Raw genomic sequence first — 13,954 nt, 5'->3', positions numbered from 1 at the left:
TCCAACCTCCATATGTTGATATGTTTAAAAATGTCTTAATGTATGTATTTTATAACTTTTTAAAATGCTGTTTTTGTTGCACATTGTTGAAGGCATTGAATGGCTGCCTGGCTGTAAAGCCGCCTTGAGCTGCCTCCAGATTGGAGAAATGCAGGGTAGAAATGTCATAAATAATAAATAACAATAAATATACGATCACAACTGTCACAGCGAGAAGGGAGGTTATGGGTGTGTATTCTTGATTTAACAATGCCATTTCAGAAGAGTAAATATAGCTGCCACTGTTGCGCTGTGTAACCACAGTTTGCCTGGGAACACCGTGGAGAGTTCAAGGGAGCAGCCCTTCCACATCATAGAGGGCACCCTTGGGAATGTGCTCCCCTCAGGGTGGACTGCAGGGCATTTCCATTCCACTATGAATACTATTAATGGAACATGGCCTTTTGGTTGTGTAAACAGCATCGTGGCTGGGATCTGCAAAGGTGTTCATAGACCTTGAAGGTGACCTGCCAATAAATTCAAGGATGCTGTTCTCAGCAAGTTGTGCTGAATTTTTCCCCTGGACTTTGCCCTGCAAAGGTAAAGTCCTGAGGGAATTCTACTCTGGGAATTAGCAGGTCGGGGTTATTGCTTATTACTTCAGCATGTCTGCTGTACATTTGACTTCACAAAGAACCCAGAGTCAGATTACATGTTATGCTAAATGTATGTGCCTGTATGTGCCTTTCAGTTTCCTGTTGACTTATTGTGACCCCATTAATTTCACAGGGTTTTATTAAGCAAGGAATAGCCAGAGGTAGTTTTGCCAGTTCCTTCTTCTGAAATATAGCATATAGCACCTGATATTCATTGATGGCCTTCCACCCAGGACTGATCATTTTGCCTCCAAGATTAGATAGAATCTGATGCCTTTAAGGTATGTAGGCAACTGCATAGGCTTAAGATACAGAGTATTCTATCCCCCAGATGGAAGGATATTTGTTCACTTGCAAAAAAAAAAAAGACAAGGGTTCCCTTTTGCAAAATACTTCCAAAGGGATGAGGTGACCTCCGTTCCAAATTTAGGGTAGCAAGCTATAATATCTATACTAAGCAATCTCAGATGAAGGGACTATAAAGAATGGTTGCCTTGGAAAGTCATTTTGGTGTGACTTTTAGCAAAAAGACAGGGTTAAATGGAAAGCTGTGTAAGGAATTAAATGACCATCTGGTTGGAGATGATAGGTACTGTAGTGCTAATGGAAAGCAAAGCTTCATTCAATAGGACTGTGTTAAATAGCATGAGTGGATATGTTTTCCATGTGTTTATCTGAAATAGAAAAGTCTTACTAACTTTTCTTAGCTGAGATTCTAGAATAGCTGTTTAGTTAAGTATACTAATTAGTATATTCACCAAATTAATTTATACATTCTGGTAAATCCATTCCACCTCAAAGCAGTTTATTATCTGCTGAAAATTAAAGTCCCAAAAAGCAACAGAAAATAGCATTTTTTTAAAAAAAGCATTGCATCATCTGCATTGTTTTGGTGCCTAATCCTTTCTCAAAACCGGGAGATCTTTCTGCATCTTCTGCATCCTCCCCTGCATGCAGCGATGGCATCAATGGGACCTCCCACTTGGGAAGGAAATTGGTGCTTTGGTGCCATCTGGTGACCAAACAATGAGGTCTCACTATTCTGCAGATTTTTGCATTAAAGACCTGATACCTCGTAAGAATACAGGAAAAATTGTGGGTACCAAGTATCTTATGACCATCTGGTTCTACCATTAGGCTACCATTAAGTGGCTGACTCAGGCAGCAGATCTGCATGTCCTGCAAAGGTAGTGAATAATTTTGCATTTTAGTGCTATATTTTTTTCCTGCAGGTTTGGGGAAAGGCTTTTCTATCTTATGGGTCAAAATAACCAAGTTGGCTCTAGGCCAGGCATGGGCAAACTTCAACCCCAAACACCTGCCGAGCGCAAATTTGCCCATGCCTGCTCCAGGAACTACACTCTTTGGCTTGGTTGAGTGGGGAAGCACTATCTGTGGAGTAAGGTTGCCAAACGTCTTCAGGCTCATTCAAGATGATCTGGAATGGAATGATTGTGTACCCTCTGAAGGCAAAGCTCAGCTATCACTTAATTGCATTTCCTGGTATCTCCTGCCATGAGTATGGCTGTATCATCTGTATTTTACTTTTTGTTGCTATGCCAATAGATATTGGATGCAACATAACCAGGGCATCATTTCCCCAAATTTCAAAAAGATTTGCTCATCCACTGATTTTTAGGGAATTTTAAGCAACATAAACTTAACAGTATTATTTCACTGGAAGACCTCAGAGGCCATCCAGTCCAACCCCCTTCTGTCAGGCAGGAAAAGCACAATCATTGCTCCCCCAACAGATATCCAGTAAGCCTTTCTCCAGTAAGAAATATAATAATAATAATAATAAGAAGAAGAAGAAGAAGAAGAAGAAGAAGAAACCTACTAGATAAACTTTGGAGTTACCCTCTCTCAACTTTGCCTACCTCACAGAGTTTATTCAACTCCCAACCATCCCCCTTTATCTCAAAATCCCTTTAGACAATGAATACAAAAACTTTCTGTGAAATGTAGTTTGGGAAAGCGAGGACCACTGTGGCAGAGAATTCAAAAGGCCCCACCCTAAACTACATTTCCCAGAATTCTGCTTGCCTCCCATGTTAAAGCTTCAATGTAAGTGTGGTCTCTGCCTATCTCTCTCTGGGCCAGCCATGTGCCGAAGCAGTTTTTTCCTTGCCCAGCCATCCAGCCAGGCATCCCTTCCTCCCGCCCGCCCGCCTTGCTATCCTCAGAGCCCTTTGCAGGAAACAAATCTAGCTTTTTTGGGGGAGAAGCAGAACCTGTGATGGAGACCTGGAGCCATTTACAAGACTTATATATCTCTTCTGAAAAGCCATAGCTCGGTGTTTTGAAGCTTAAGTTTTTTTGTGTGGGCACCCCTCGAGTTTCTTAATATTGCATCATATGTATGAATCTTACAAACTAGATACAACAAATGATGCACAAGTGAAATTTTGCACAGATCTAGTATGTGTGTTTATATCTCCATAACTTCTTTAACCATCTTCAGAGCCTCTTCTTAGGGTACTTTCAAAACATGAAATCAGACACGTGACTACAAGAATGAAGACATTCTCAGCTGTAGCAGCTCAGGGAGACTTGACTGCATATATGCTCGGTTTTCTCCTGGCATCACTCAAGCAACTTTCTCATCCCTCTTTATTTTACATTTTAATGATTGTGAGGCCTTTAAAATGTTTACCATACTGTGTACCATTGTTGGTTTTCTTGTCTTCACCCTGAGGGCCTTTCAGTATAGGGGAACATATAAACATCATAAATAAACTAACAAATATACAATTGTTGAAGCCAAGAAGCAAATGGTGGTAACACATCCATCTGGTATAGCTGGCTGAGCCAGTTTTCATTAAAGTCTCTTAAAGTGGGTTGCTCATGTTTCCAGTATCTGTAGCCAAAAAGAAAAAAAATGACACTGATCAGAAATTTAAAAACAGTAAGCTGGAAGCCACTCTCTTTTGTTTGCTGTCTCATAACTGATAATATTAACAAGAATGTTTTAGACTAAAAGGCGTGGTTCATGTCATCTCCAGACGTGCTCATAATGATATTGAGGGGAAATAAAGCATTAATAGGATTGCTGCTTTTCTGAATGCTATTTGTTCTGAGGCCTATTGAGGGAAAAGGGAATACTTCATAGTGGAGGTTGTAAGACCGCCAATTTGACTGACCATAGCAGGACCTCTTACACTACTAAGGTGGGATTTCATTAATCACTTAAAACTTATCACTGCAGCCAACATTTTGAGGACACTGTAGTACCTCTGGGTCACACCAGAGGCTGATGATTTCCATACAGTTCCAAAGAAAGATTTCTAATAACCTCCTACTGAATCTTTCTTTAATAATATTCACCTTTCGTCAAAAGTACAGGCTCCTTTGAAAGGGGGTTGCCTTCTTTCATTGACTGATCATCAGCTGCACTCCCTGTTTCCTGGCCCTAATTAGTTCATTTCACCCTACTCCATGTGACCACAAAAGCCCTCTTCTGACATTTAACAAGCAGATAGATCAAACCTAATGAGGGAGTGTTAGCTCTGTCCTTTTCATGTTCATTCCATTGCCTTTCTACATATAAAAGGTGATAGCTTGAGAAGAGGTTTTCAGTTAGCACTGTGGGGTGGTCCAATATGCGTTGAAGCCTTGATTCTTCAGGTCTCCAACTGCCCATGGAACGCCTCCATGGGCAGTGAAGGATTTCTACTTCATACTGTTAGCTTTTATATGTAACAACAAATGCTGGCTCAAGGCAAGCACATGCCTTCTACCCAATCACCATAATTACCAAACACCATAATTACCAAATTTTGTAAAGGGTACAGCTGGCTTTGAACAGGGAATATGAAAACAAAACAAAAAAAAAATAAAGCAGAGCATGACATGGGTACTGGACATTCAGAATATAACCCTAATATGATTGCTTGCATTCATGTACTTTCCTTGAAAATTGAGTATCTCCCACTTTCCACCTTCTTTGTCTCACTTATAACCAGGAATAAGGGAATATTTCAGCCCTGGTTTATATACTGAACACTCCAAGATGTAATATATGCCTAATATCTTGCCAAAGGATCTAGTTACTTATTGCATCTTAATTTTCTTTTAAAAGAGATTTATTCCATTTGGCCGTGTATCATGGAATTCTCAATTACATTAAGGCAATATTGCAATTCATCTTACAGAGCAAGATTTTGCTGATGTAGTTTAAAATGACGAAGGGGCTCATTTGTTATATATTGTTTTGATCACTGAAATAGACCATTAGATCTCTTTTTGGCCATAAGGACTGAAATCTTGTCAGTTAATCTCTGTTGTTGAATCCAATTGTTTACATGGTAATAGTAATTAGCATACACTAAAAAAGGAGCCCTATCTAGTCTTTCGCTACCTTGTGGGCAAGAATGTAGGAGAGTGTTGGAAATCAGAACTTACAAGCCTATATCATTTCTTTTCTCCTCATAACAACTCTTCTGCTTTTTCTCCCCTCCCTTTCTGCTCTGCATATTGATCTATCTTTATTGAATGTATATTTTCTGTGTTACGTTATGAAGGTTTTTATATTATAATAACTAATGTGATTTTGTCATGATTCAGAAAATGTATTGAGTATAAAAGGTAGAGGCAGGAAAAGACCCACATTACAATTTATATGAAGTCAGTTCAGTTTTTTTTCATTACCTCTCTGTTCCTGCATTGCATAGCTCAGTATAGTAGTGGTAATGCCAGATGTTACTAGGCTTGTACCAATGTTGTCTCTGATGTTTGATATATACACTCGAATTTAACATATTCTGGCTGTCATTTAAGTTGGGATAGTCTCTAAAGTGCCATCAAACTCACCTTGCTCTTCATCCAATTCAATGTACCATCTTCATTCTGGCACTGCAGAAACACAAGAAATGTTACAACCAATATGTTAACTCCTATGCCTTTCTTCTTCATTGAATGTATGCATTTTGGTCCTGCTAGCAGCATTAGTGGTAGCAAAACCATCTGCCATATAAACCAGGAAGAGAAAAAGACTAAAGAAGTGCATTGACTAAATATATTAGTCAGATTATCTGGTAGTAAATGGGAAAATGGAATGACTACATTTCTCTGGTGAAAATTGGAAACATGGCCTTCAAAATCAAAGTAGCAATCACTTCAGTTTAATGTGTTGTCAAAGGCTTTCATAGCTGGGATCACTAGATTGCTCTAAGTTTTCCGGCCTGTATGGCCATGTTCCAGATGCATTCTCTCTTGACATTTCACCCACATCTTTGGCAGGCATCCTCATAGTTTTTGAGGTCTGTTGGAAACTAGGCAAGTGGGGTTAATATATCTGTTCAACTCCAGAAATGATAGTAAGAAGTGTATTGGGACAGGAGGTTCATTGGAAACAGCTGTGATCAGTTTTAATGCAGAAGACAAAAGCTACTTTTGTTTTTGTAGGTCCCACAAGAACAAAATGTAAAGCACATACAGATGGCTGCCTACCACAAACCTTCAGGGAGCTGTTCAGAAGAGAGCACGCTATATTTGATACAGCATATACTTCAAGACTGCATTATTTTGCAGTGTGAGAGTCAATTGCTTTTTGAATTAGAGGTTTCCTCTCCTAGAAAAAAAATGCTATTTTTGCACACACTGAAACTTTTTCATTGGCTTTGGGATCTCATTCTAGCTCTCTTTTCAATGTTCTGGGCATTCAGGTGTTGCTTGTTTAGGAGTCATGTCTTCCAAACTGAAAGGTTGGGCAGCGAGATCCACTTTGCTGAAGCATGGAAATGTGAGCAAGACGCCTTATGTGAGAAATAAATTATGTCTACCCAGCTGGCCTGGGGCAGTGCAGATGGAAAGGGCCAATCAACCTGCTTCCAGGAGGTTCTTTGCCATTAATAGAATGCTGCAGAAATCAATACCTCAGCTGCATAGTTAAGCTTGCATTGATCTTATTAGGGAAATACAGGATTCCAGTCCCCGGGAATATGATCAGGTGCAACATATTGGATTTCATCATTTTGATTGCAATGTTTTCCAAGAGGAAAGTGTGTATGCACACAAACTCCTCCCTTCCCTGCTAGTTTTTACTATGCTTTCCTTTCTGTGCTGGTTGAATGTGGAACATGTAGCTATGAGAGAGTCAGTATGATGTAGTGATTTGAGTACTGAACTACTGGACTATGACTCTGGAGTCAATTCCCCATTAGGCTATGGAAACCATGAGTGTGTCGCACTCTTTCAGACTCAGAAAACCCCATGGTAGTGTTGGCTTAAGATTGCCTTCAGTTCCTATCATTACAAATAGGATGGCAGAAAAGAAAATAAGGGGGAAGAAAGCAATGGGCAATTCTGTCTCAGGAGTCATGACATCTTCAGATTATTTACATACTTCATAATGTCCCTGATATACCTCTACTTCTACTAGGGTCCTTAAATAACCCACAGTATTGGGAAAACACTGCTCTTACAGGAATGTAGCAATATATATATTAATGACATTTTTGAAACAACACCATAAAAGGCTATATAAATCATAAGCATAATTAGTAAACTAATATGATAATACTGTGGTCCCCTGCCACCAGACAGATGGATTCTTCTATGCATCACTGCCAAATATTAACAGCTATCCAAGGCCAAAGGAAGGACTGTTTTGTATCTAGAAGACTCCACAAGATTAATGTATGCTTTAGCATAGCAGTTCAAGGACAGAGAGGTGGCTGGGAACAGATGGTGAGGAAACATCCTTTTATAACTGGCTTGAAAGGTTCTCATATCTGTTAGTATAGGAAATGGACCATTGGTGCACAGTTTAGTTTATTATTATTATTATTATTATTATTATTATTATTATTATTATTATGCCCTATATAACTGTGTGACTGTCTTCCTGTTGCCTCATTGGAGTTGTACTCCTCTCCAAGGGATCTGTTTTCCAGTCATGCGGATTGACAGTGTTGGCTCCGGGATGGTCTGGGTAGATTTCATTGTTTAGGAACCCAGTTGGAGTTGCAAAATCCAAAATTGTCCACATGGGTGGCATAATAGTAACACCTTTGCCTTCTGATGGTTCAATGTACAAAAAACGTGTTTCACCCACAATCTCAATAAAATTTATTGATGTTAGGTTCTAATGTTGTTTTCATATGTGGGGTTTTGCTTAAATGATTATGTCAGTTCTTGTTTGTTTATTGAGGCATTGAATGTGTTCCATTGTATGTTGGAATCCGCCCTGAGTCTCCCTAGGGAGATATAGCAGAATATAATGTTTTACTATTTATTATAAAATATTGTGTGTAAAATTACCAAGACACTATGCATGTAAGATGTATATGAATCAAATCAATTTCATATTTAGATTTGGGTCCCATCTCTAAGTAAATGCAAATGCAAATATTCCAAAACTTTGGTGGGGAGGGGCAAAAAAACCCTTATGGAATAAAGAATAATCAATTTGTATTTACTCTGACGAATACAGTTAAAGGGATGAGATGTTTCTTCCACCTAGATTGTTGCATTGATTTAGCAGTGATAAGCTTATCTTACAGCAGTTACATCACCAGTTTTCAGCATCAAGCAAATGTCTTGGGATTAATGAAGTTGTAGCCAATTCCAGCACCTAACATACTGCATCACCAAGCTGCCTCTCTGGATTGGGCCACCTTTTAAATCACTGAATCAAAGTAAAACATGTGGCACAAGTTGTAACTACCTCTCACTGTACATCATTTGCAAAGGAAGATGCTTTGTATTATAGGCTATCTGTCCAGGGAACTAGCATTAATAATGTGTGAAATAGATTCTTGGAATGTTCACAATGGAAATAAATGGCAGTTCAAGCAAATGGATGGCAAAATGCCACCCTTCCACTGCTTCTGGCAAACATGTGTTAGCTATCAATCACATCTCTTCAGGAAACCAAAATACTGAGCCAACCCATTATAAGATTGTGGCTGGAAATCCTACAGAAGTGCAAGTGACAAAGGGCTCCAGGTGTTTGTGGAATTCCCCCACAATAGTCATCAAACTTTCTTTGAAAACTTTGACAACCGCATTAGGACAGGCAAGCCTAAGCAAAAGGACCACACATCACGTACTTTTCACATCCAGTTTGCATTCTACAGAGGCTTCTCCAAAAGGGTTCACAGCTCTGCAAGTGTAGACCCCACCATCAAAGGGACTGGGCTTGCGAATTTCGAGAGAGCAAACACCTTGGTTTGCAATGGCAACATATTTGGGGCTTTCTCCAATCTCCATTTTATTTTTCATCCAAATAACTTTGGGCTGAAATAGAGCAAAGAAAAGATACATAGCAGAAATTAATAGGTGTGTTTTTGTTTATGTTTTAAACTGACTAGAGGAAGAGAACTGCTTCATGATTCAACTGGATAGAAACTTTGCCTAGTTAGTTATAGTTTTCTAGATGCCCTTTGTCCTATTCTTACATCTATGAAGCTTTGAAACATTACAGACCAATTTCCAGCATTGCTACAGACTGTAACAACCATGTAGTGCTTGATAATACAGTTCATGAATGCACCCATTGTTTATTGTTTAGGAGCATCATTTTCAGATCTTGAGAAATTGCTGGGTATCCAGGGAGTTGGTAGAAAGCCGATTTGCCCATCTCTATAATCAGAAATGTGCTTTTCTTTCAACACAGGGGTCCTCCGATGGATAGAATAGGTTACATAGAATAAAACAACTGCTATTATAAAAATATAATTAGGCTGACAATATTTGTCCCTTGGACATGTTTACTATAGATGCCAAATAAGCATTTTTATTCCATGTCAGAAGTGGAGGCGGGGGAAAACAGACCAGAAAGGAAATTACGCATTACTCTACTATACAAGAATGCAGAAAAGGAGGCATTTGTGTTTGGATACATGTCTTTCAGCAAAACCAAATATTGGTTCAAGTGTGTTGGAGAGAGCCCACTGACTATAAAGCCTAAGTGGAGAACCTGTAACCCTGCTGTTGAGGTGCAACTCCTATAAGGACCTCATCGCATTAAGTGCCCTAACATGGGTGACAACAGGGGAATTCACTGGCATCGCAGCAAATCCGTGGGGCAGCAGGGGGGTCTGTCACCCTGCACCCCCATCATCCACAGTGCCACGTTCCCCATCACATGGGGGAAAGCATTACTGCCCGGCTTCCCTCCACACTTGCCCCATTGGTGGCAACAAGAACACGGGAAGCCTCCCATGTTCTCCTTGCTCCATTGTAGGATGCTTCCAGCACGGTTCAGGGATGGAGCCCTGATAGAAGGAGCTTCAATGGGATCCAGCAGGCTTTGTCCCCAAACTGTGCTGGAAGCATCCTACGACATTTAAGAAAGCTCATGTGATGAAGTGGTAAGCCCTCATTTCTGTCTATTCTGATTAGTGTTCACGGGAACTGCAGCAAAAGTAGAGAGTCACACATTCCTGTCCTGTCTTCAGGGATGCTTGAAGATTCACAATCTATTGGAACACACTCTTCTAAATGCTGTAGTGCAGGTCTTAGGTCAAAAAGAATATGTACCAAAATGTGTTTTAAAATGTGTATTTTGATATAAAACATTAAGAAATTGTTGTTTGGGGTAAATACATTTTAAAAACATATTTAAATGAAAAGTTTCATTCAGATAATATTTTGGACATTAGTGTGTGAAAAGAACAGAAGGCAAAACTGACATAGGCTGTAAACCAATTGATTTGTTCATCTGTATTTAGGTTATCTGTCCACTAAGATGAAAGAGGCTGAAAATTCCCCAGATTTCTCTTGCTATGCCTGCTACAGAACTGTATTTTTTCAGCACTGTTGAAAAAGTTACTGTTCATTATTCAACCCAGAGCAGTACTCACCTTTGGGAAACCCCGGACACAACAGACAAGCTGAGTATTGTAACCTCGGGTGGTGGTTCTGTCAGTCAAAGGCTGGGTGAACTTTGGAGGTTCAGAGAAATCTCTGCTATTGAACGTCGCTAATTTGCACACGATTACTAAAGCAGGAAACAGATACAAAATGTGGACAGAGGGTAACAATGACTTTTGAGACAATACAAACTCAAAAACTGTGTTTACCATAAGCAGCAAATTCTCTTTCTATTGTAAAAGGCTTTCATGGCTGGAATCATTGGATTGTTATAAGTTTTTCGGGCTGTATGGCCATGTTCCAGAAGCATTCTCTCTTATGTTTCACCTCCATTTATGAAACTAGTTTCAAACAGACCTCACAAGCTCTGAGGATGCCTGCCATAGATGCAGGTGAAATGTCAGGAGAGAATGCCTCTTGAACATGGCCTTATTTATTTATTTATTTGCCATATTTGTATGCTGCACTTTTCTCAGCCCAATGGCGACTCAAGGCGGTTTACAGTCAGCAACAATTTGATGCCCCAACAAACATAAAATGCAATTAAAACCTCTGAGGAAGCCTGCCATAGATGCAGGCGAAACGTCAGGAGAAATGCCTCTAGAACATGGCCATATAGCCCGAAAAAACCCACAAGAACTGAGCAATTAAAATCATTTAGCATATAATATAAAAACTATGTAAAATCAATAAAAGCATAAATATTCATTGTCTCCTTACCAAAATCATTTTCCAGTCGCATCATCCAGTCGTTCCGTAGTTATTTACCTGATACATTGCATTTGTGAAAGCTTGCTCAGAGAGCCAGGTTTTGACTTTTTTTAACGAAATGTCAGGAGGTAGGGGGCTGATCTAATATCCCTAGGGATATACAGCCCAAAAAACTTACAACAACCCAGAAATTCTCTTTTCCTTTACATTTGACTGGGAATACATTTAGTTACTAATTTCTTCTTGTAGGAAATTATGAGTGATTCTAGTAGCAGTGACTCTTTTCACTGTGAGTAAATCTTTGAAAACGGTGCAGTTTTCTTGGACTTTTAGTTCAGGACATATTGGGTTCAAAAAATCACCAGCATTTCCTATCTAGAAGGGTGGCATTTTCTGTGCAGAAATGAATATTTCATTGAAGAATTACTATTCTATGTGCAATACATGCTGTTTCCACCACCTGTGAATTTTGGACAAAATGTCCTGACTTCCAAAGGTTCTTATCAGTCCAGAATTCTTCCCACCATGGTTTCTTGATGTTTGAGAAGCATATTCTTTAACCATTTTTCAAATATTTCTGAATATACAGCCCTTCTTTACATACACCTCAATCTCCACCATTTCTAGGTTCCATGAGACATTTCAGGAGACTTTCCCATTCCTCCAGCATAGCTCTTCCACTATAACCCCTATTTGTTATAGTGAAACATAATGCTACTCATAGATACTTTCCAGATTCTGTATGATCAACCTAGAATACTTAGAGTGCTGTGACTCCTTTTCACAGAGGACTGTTAGCCTAGCAAAAAAAGGGAAAGTCGCCCTGAGTCCCCCCCCCCCTTTTATTAAATAAATAAATAAAGTGGTCTTTCTTATTTATTTTTTTGTCACGTTTCTTTAGTCCCTACCTGATTTTTTGATGTGTGCCACCCCCTTGGCAACAGCAGGTTTCTCGCTGAGGCCACAAGGGTTCTCTGAGAAGACGCGAAAGTTGTAGCTATTGCCAATGATGAGATCAGACACTGTGCAGTTAGTGCGATTGTAGTGTTCCAGAACAGTAAACCATTGCTGGAAAGCAAAGAAGACCAACCTTTAAACATGAAAATATCCAGTTCAGGGCAGACATCTTCAAACACTTATCTGCCAGGGAGACAAAACTTTATAAACATTTCATAGAATCATAGAACGTCAGAACTGAAATAGATTACAAGGGCCATCCAGTTCACCCTTCTATGGAGGAACACACAATCAAAATACCCTTAATCTCTCTTCAGTTGACTGATCAACCCTGCAATAGTGATGGTTAGTGAAAATGGTAGGAGATTGGAGCCCCCGGCAGCGCAGTGGGTTAAACCGCTGAGCTGCTGAACTCGTTGACCAAAATGTCACAGGTTCGAGTCCAGGGAGCGGTGTGAGCTTCCACTGTCAGCCCCAACTTCTGCCAACCTAGCAGTTAGAAAACATGCAAATATGAGTAGATTGATAGATACCACTCCAGCAGGAAGGTAATGGTGCTCCATGCAGTCATGCTGGCCACATGACCTTGGAGGTGTCTATGGACAATGCCGGCTCTTTGGCAGAGAAATAGAGATGAGCACCTACCCCCAGAGTCGGACACGACTGGACTTAATGTCAGGGGGAAACCTTTACCCGTGCCACTTGTGGGAACATTTTTCCAGTGCATGATTTTAGTTAGGAATAAAGTGCAAAAGGAATTAAATGACTTGCACCATATCTCACAAACTGACCACAATAGTGTTTTATAAATAATGTTTGCCATATAAAATAATTGTATATCATTACATGACTTTGTAAAAATAATGTCTTGTGCCGTCATTACTCTCAATGGCTTACTTACTTATTTAGGCGATCCCTTGTTGTCTGAGTAGGATTGTCTTCCAAGATCAGTGTACTGGCGTTGGGTCTGTAGGTGACTGTGGAGCCCTATTCTTGATTTGTATGTTCTCCTGCAGTGAGGGTATTGGTTTCTAGGTGGAAGGTGGTCCCAGTCGGGGTTGGCTTGACGTGCCTTCCTCTTGGCATGTTTCTCTCTTTTGCCCTCCATTCATGCCTCTTCAAATTCTACAGCACTGCTGGTCACAGCTGACCTCCAGCTGGAGCGCTCAAGGGCTCAATGACTTTGTAAAATAATGTCTTGTATTTCCAATGGCCATGAGTTGCACATGCAATATTGTTGTTTGTTAGGATGATACTACGCAGCTTCAATAGAAACAATATACACTCCCATTTGGAGAGTGTGAAATAGAGAGGGGAGAAAAACTCTCCCTGCCAAATGTTCTATTTCCTCTGGTATTTCTTTTGCATTGAGGTGCAGATTCATGACTTCAGTTCTTTATGCAGCCAAGTACTTTGATCAATGACATCAGTAAAAGAGATAATCTTGCCCTATTTCTAGCCATCTAGCACACTATCATGCTCTTACTTGAAACATATAAGCCACATTTCAAGTAATACACTGCAATTCACATCCTCGATTTTTGTGTATCTGCATACAGTTCTGCGAAGGTCTTGTATCTTGTAAGGAGACCTTTGATTCTCAGATATGCAGACAAATTCGTGTACATTCGTCTACATTCATGAATACTGCTACAGTTTAAATGATTAATTCCCAGAACAAGTGGACTCCCAAAGCGAAAGAACAGCTATGTCGTGTTTTATTTTGGCATATATATGGTGAATAAGTCAGTTTATATTGGTGAGAGATGTTATGGAAATAGGGTTGGAAAAGCATAATCGCGGGCTAGTCACATTTTTTTCTCAGAGCACAT

At 39.8% G+C, this 13,954-nt stretch overlaps 1 protein-coding gene across 1 annotated transcript in view; it reads right to left on the bottom strand.

The window, feature by feature from the left end:
- Positions 1-3,225: 3,225 nt before the first annotated feature.
- The window catches only part of MYBPH (myosin binding protein H), a 36,367-nt gene continuing 25,638 nt past the window's right edge, over positions 3,226-13,954 (bottom strand). The window contains exons 7-11 of the mRNA XM_060772475.2: positions 12,074-12,233; positions 10,445-10,581; positions 8,690-8,876; positions 5,448-5,489; positions 3,226-3,495 (exon numbers count right to left, since the gene is read on the bottom strand). Of these exons, the coding sequence (XP_060628458.2) occupies positions 5,479-5,489; positions 8,690-8,876; positions 10,445-10,581; positions 12,074-12,233 (495 nt within the window). The 3' untranslated portion in view covers positions 3,226-3,495; positions 5,448-5,478. The remainder of the gene's footprint in view (positions 3,496-5,447; positions 5,490-8,689; positions 8,877-10,444; positions 10,582-12,073; positions 12,234-13,954) is intronic.

Source organism: Anolis sagrei, chromosome 4 (genome assembly GCF_037176765.1).
Source record: "Anolis sagrei isolate rAnoSag1 chromosome 4, rAnoSag1.mat, whole genome shotgun sequence".
NCBI lineage: Eukaryota > Metazoa > Chordata > Lepidosauria > Squamata > Dactyloidae > Anolis > Anolis sagrei.
The sequence above is the reverse complement of the archived record's forward strand: the minus strand, read 5'-3'. Positions and strand labels throughout refer to the sequence as shown.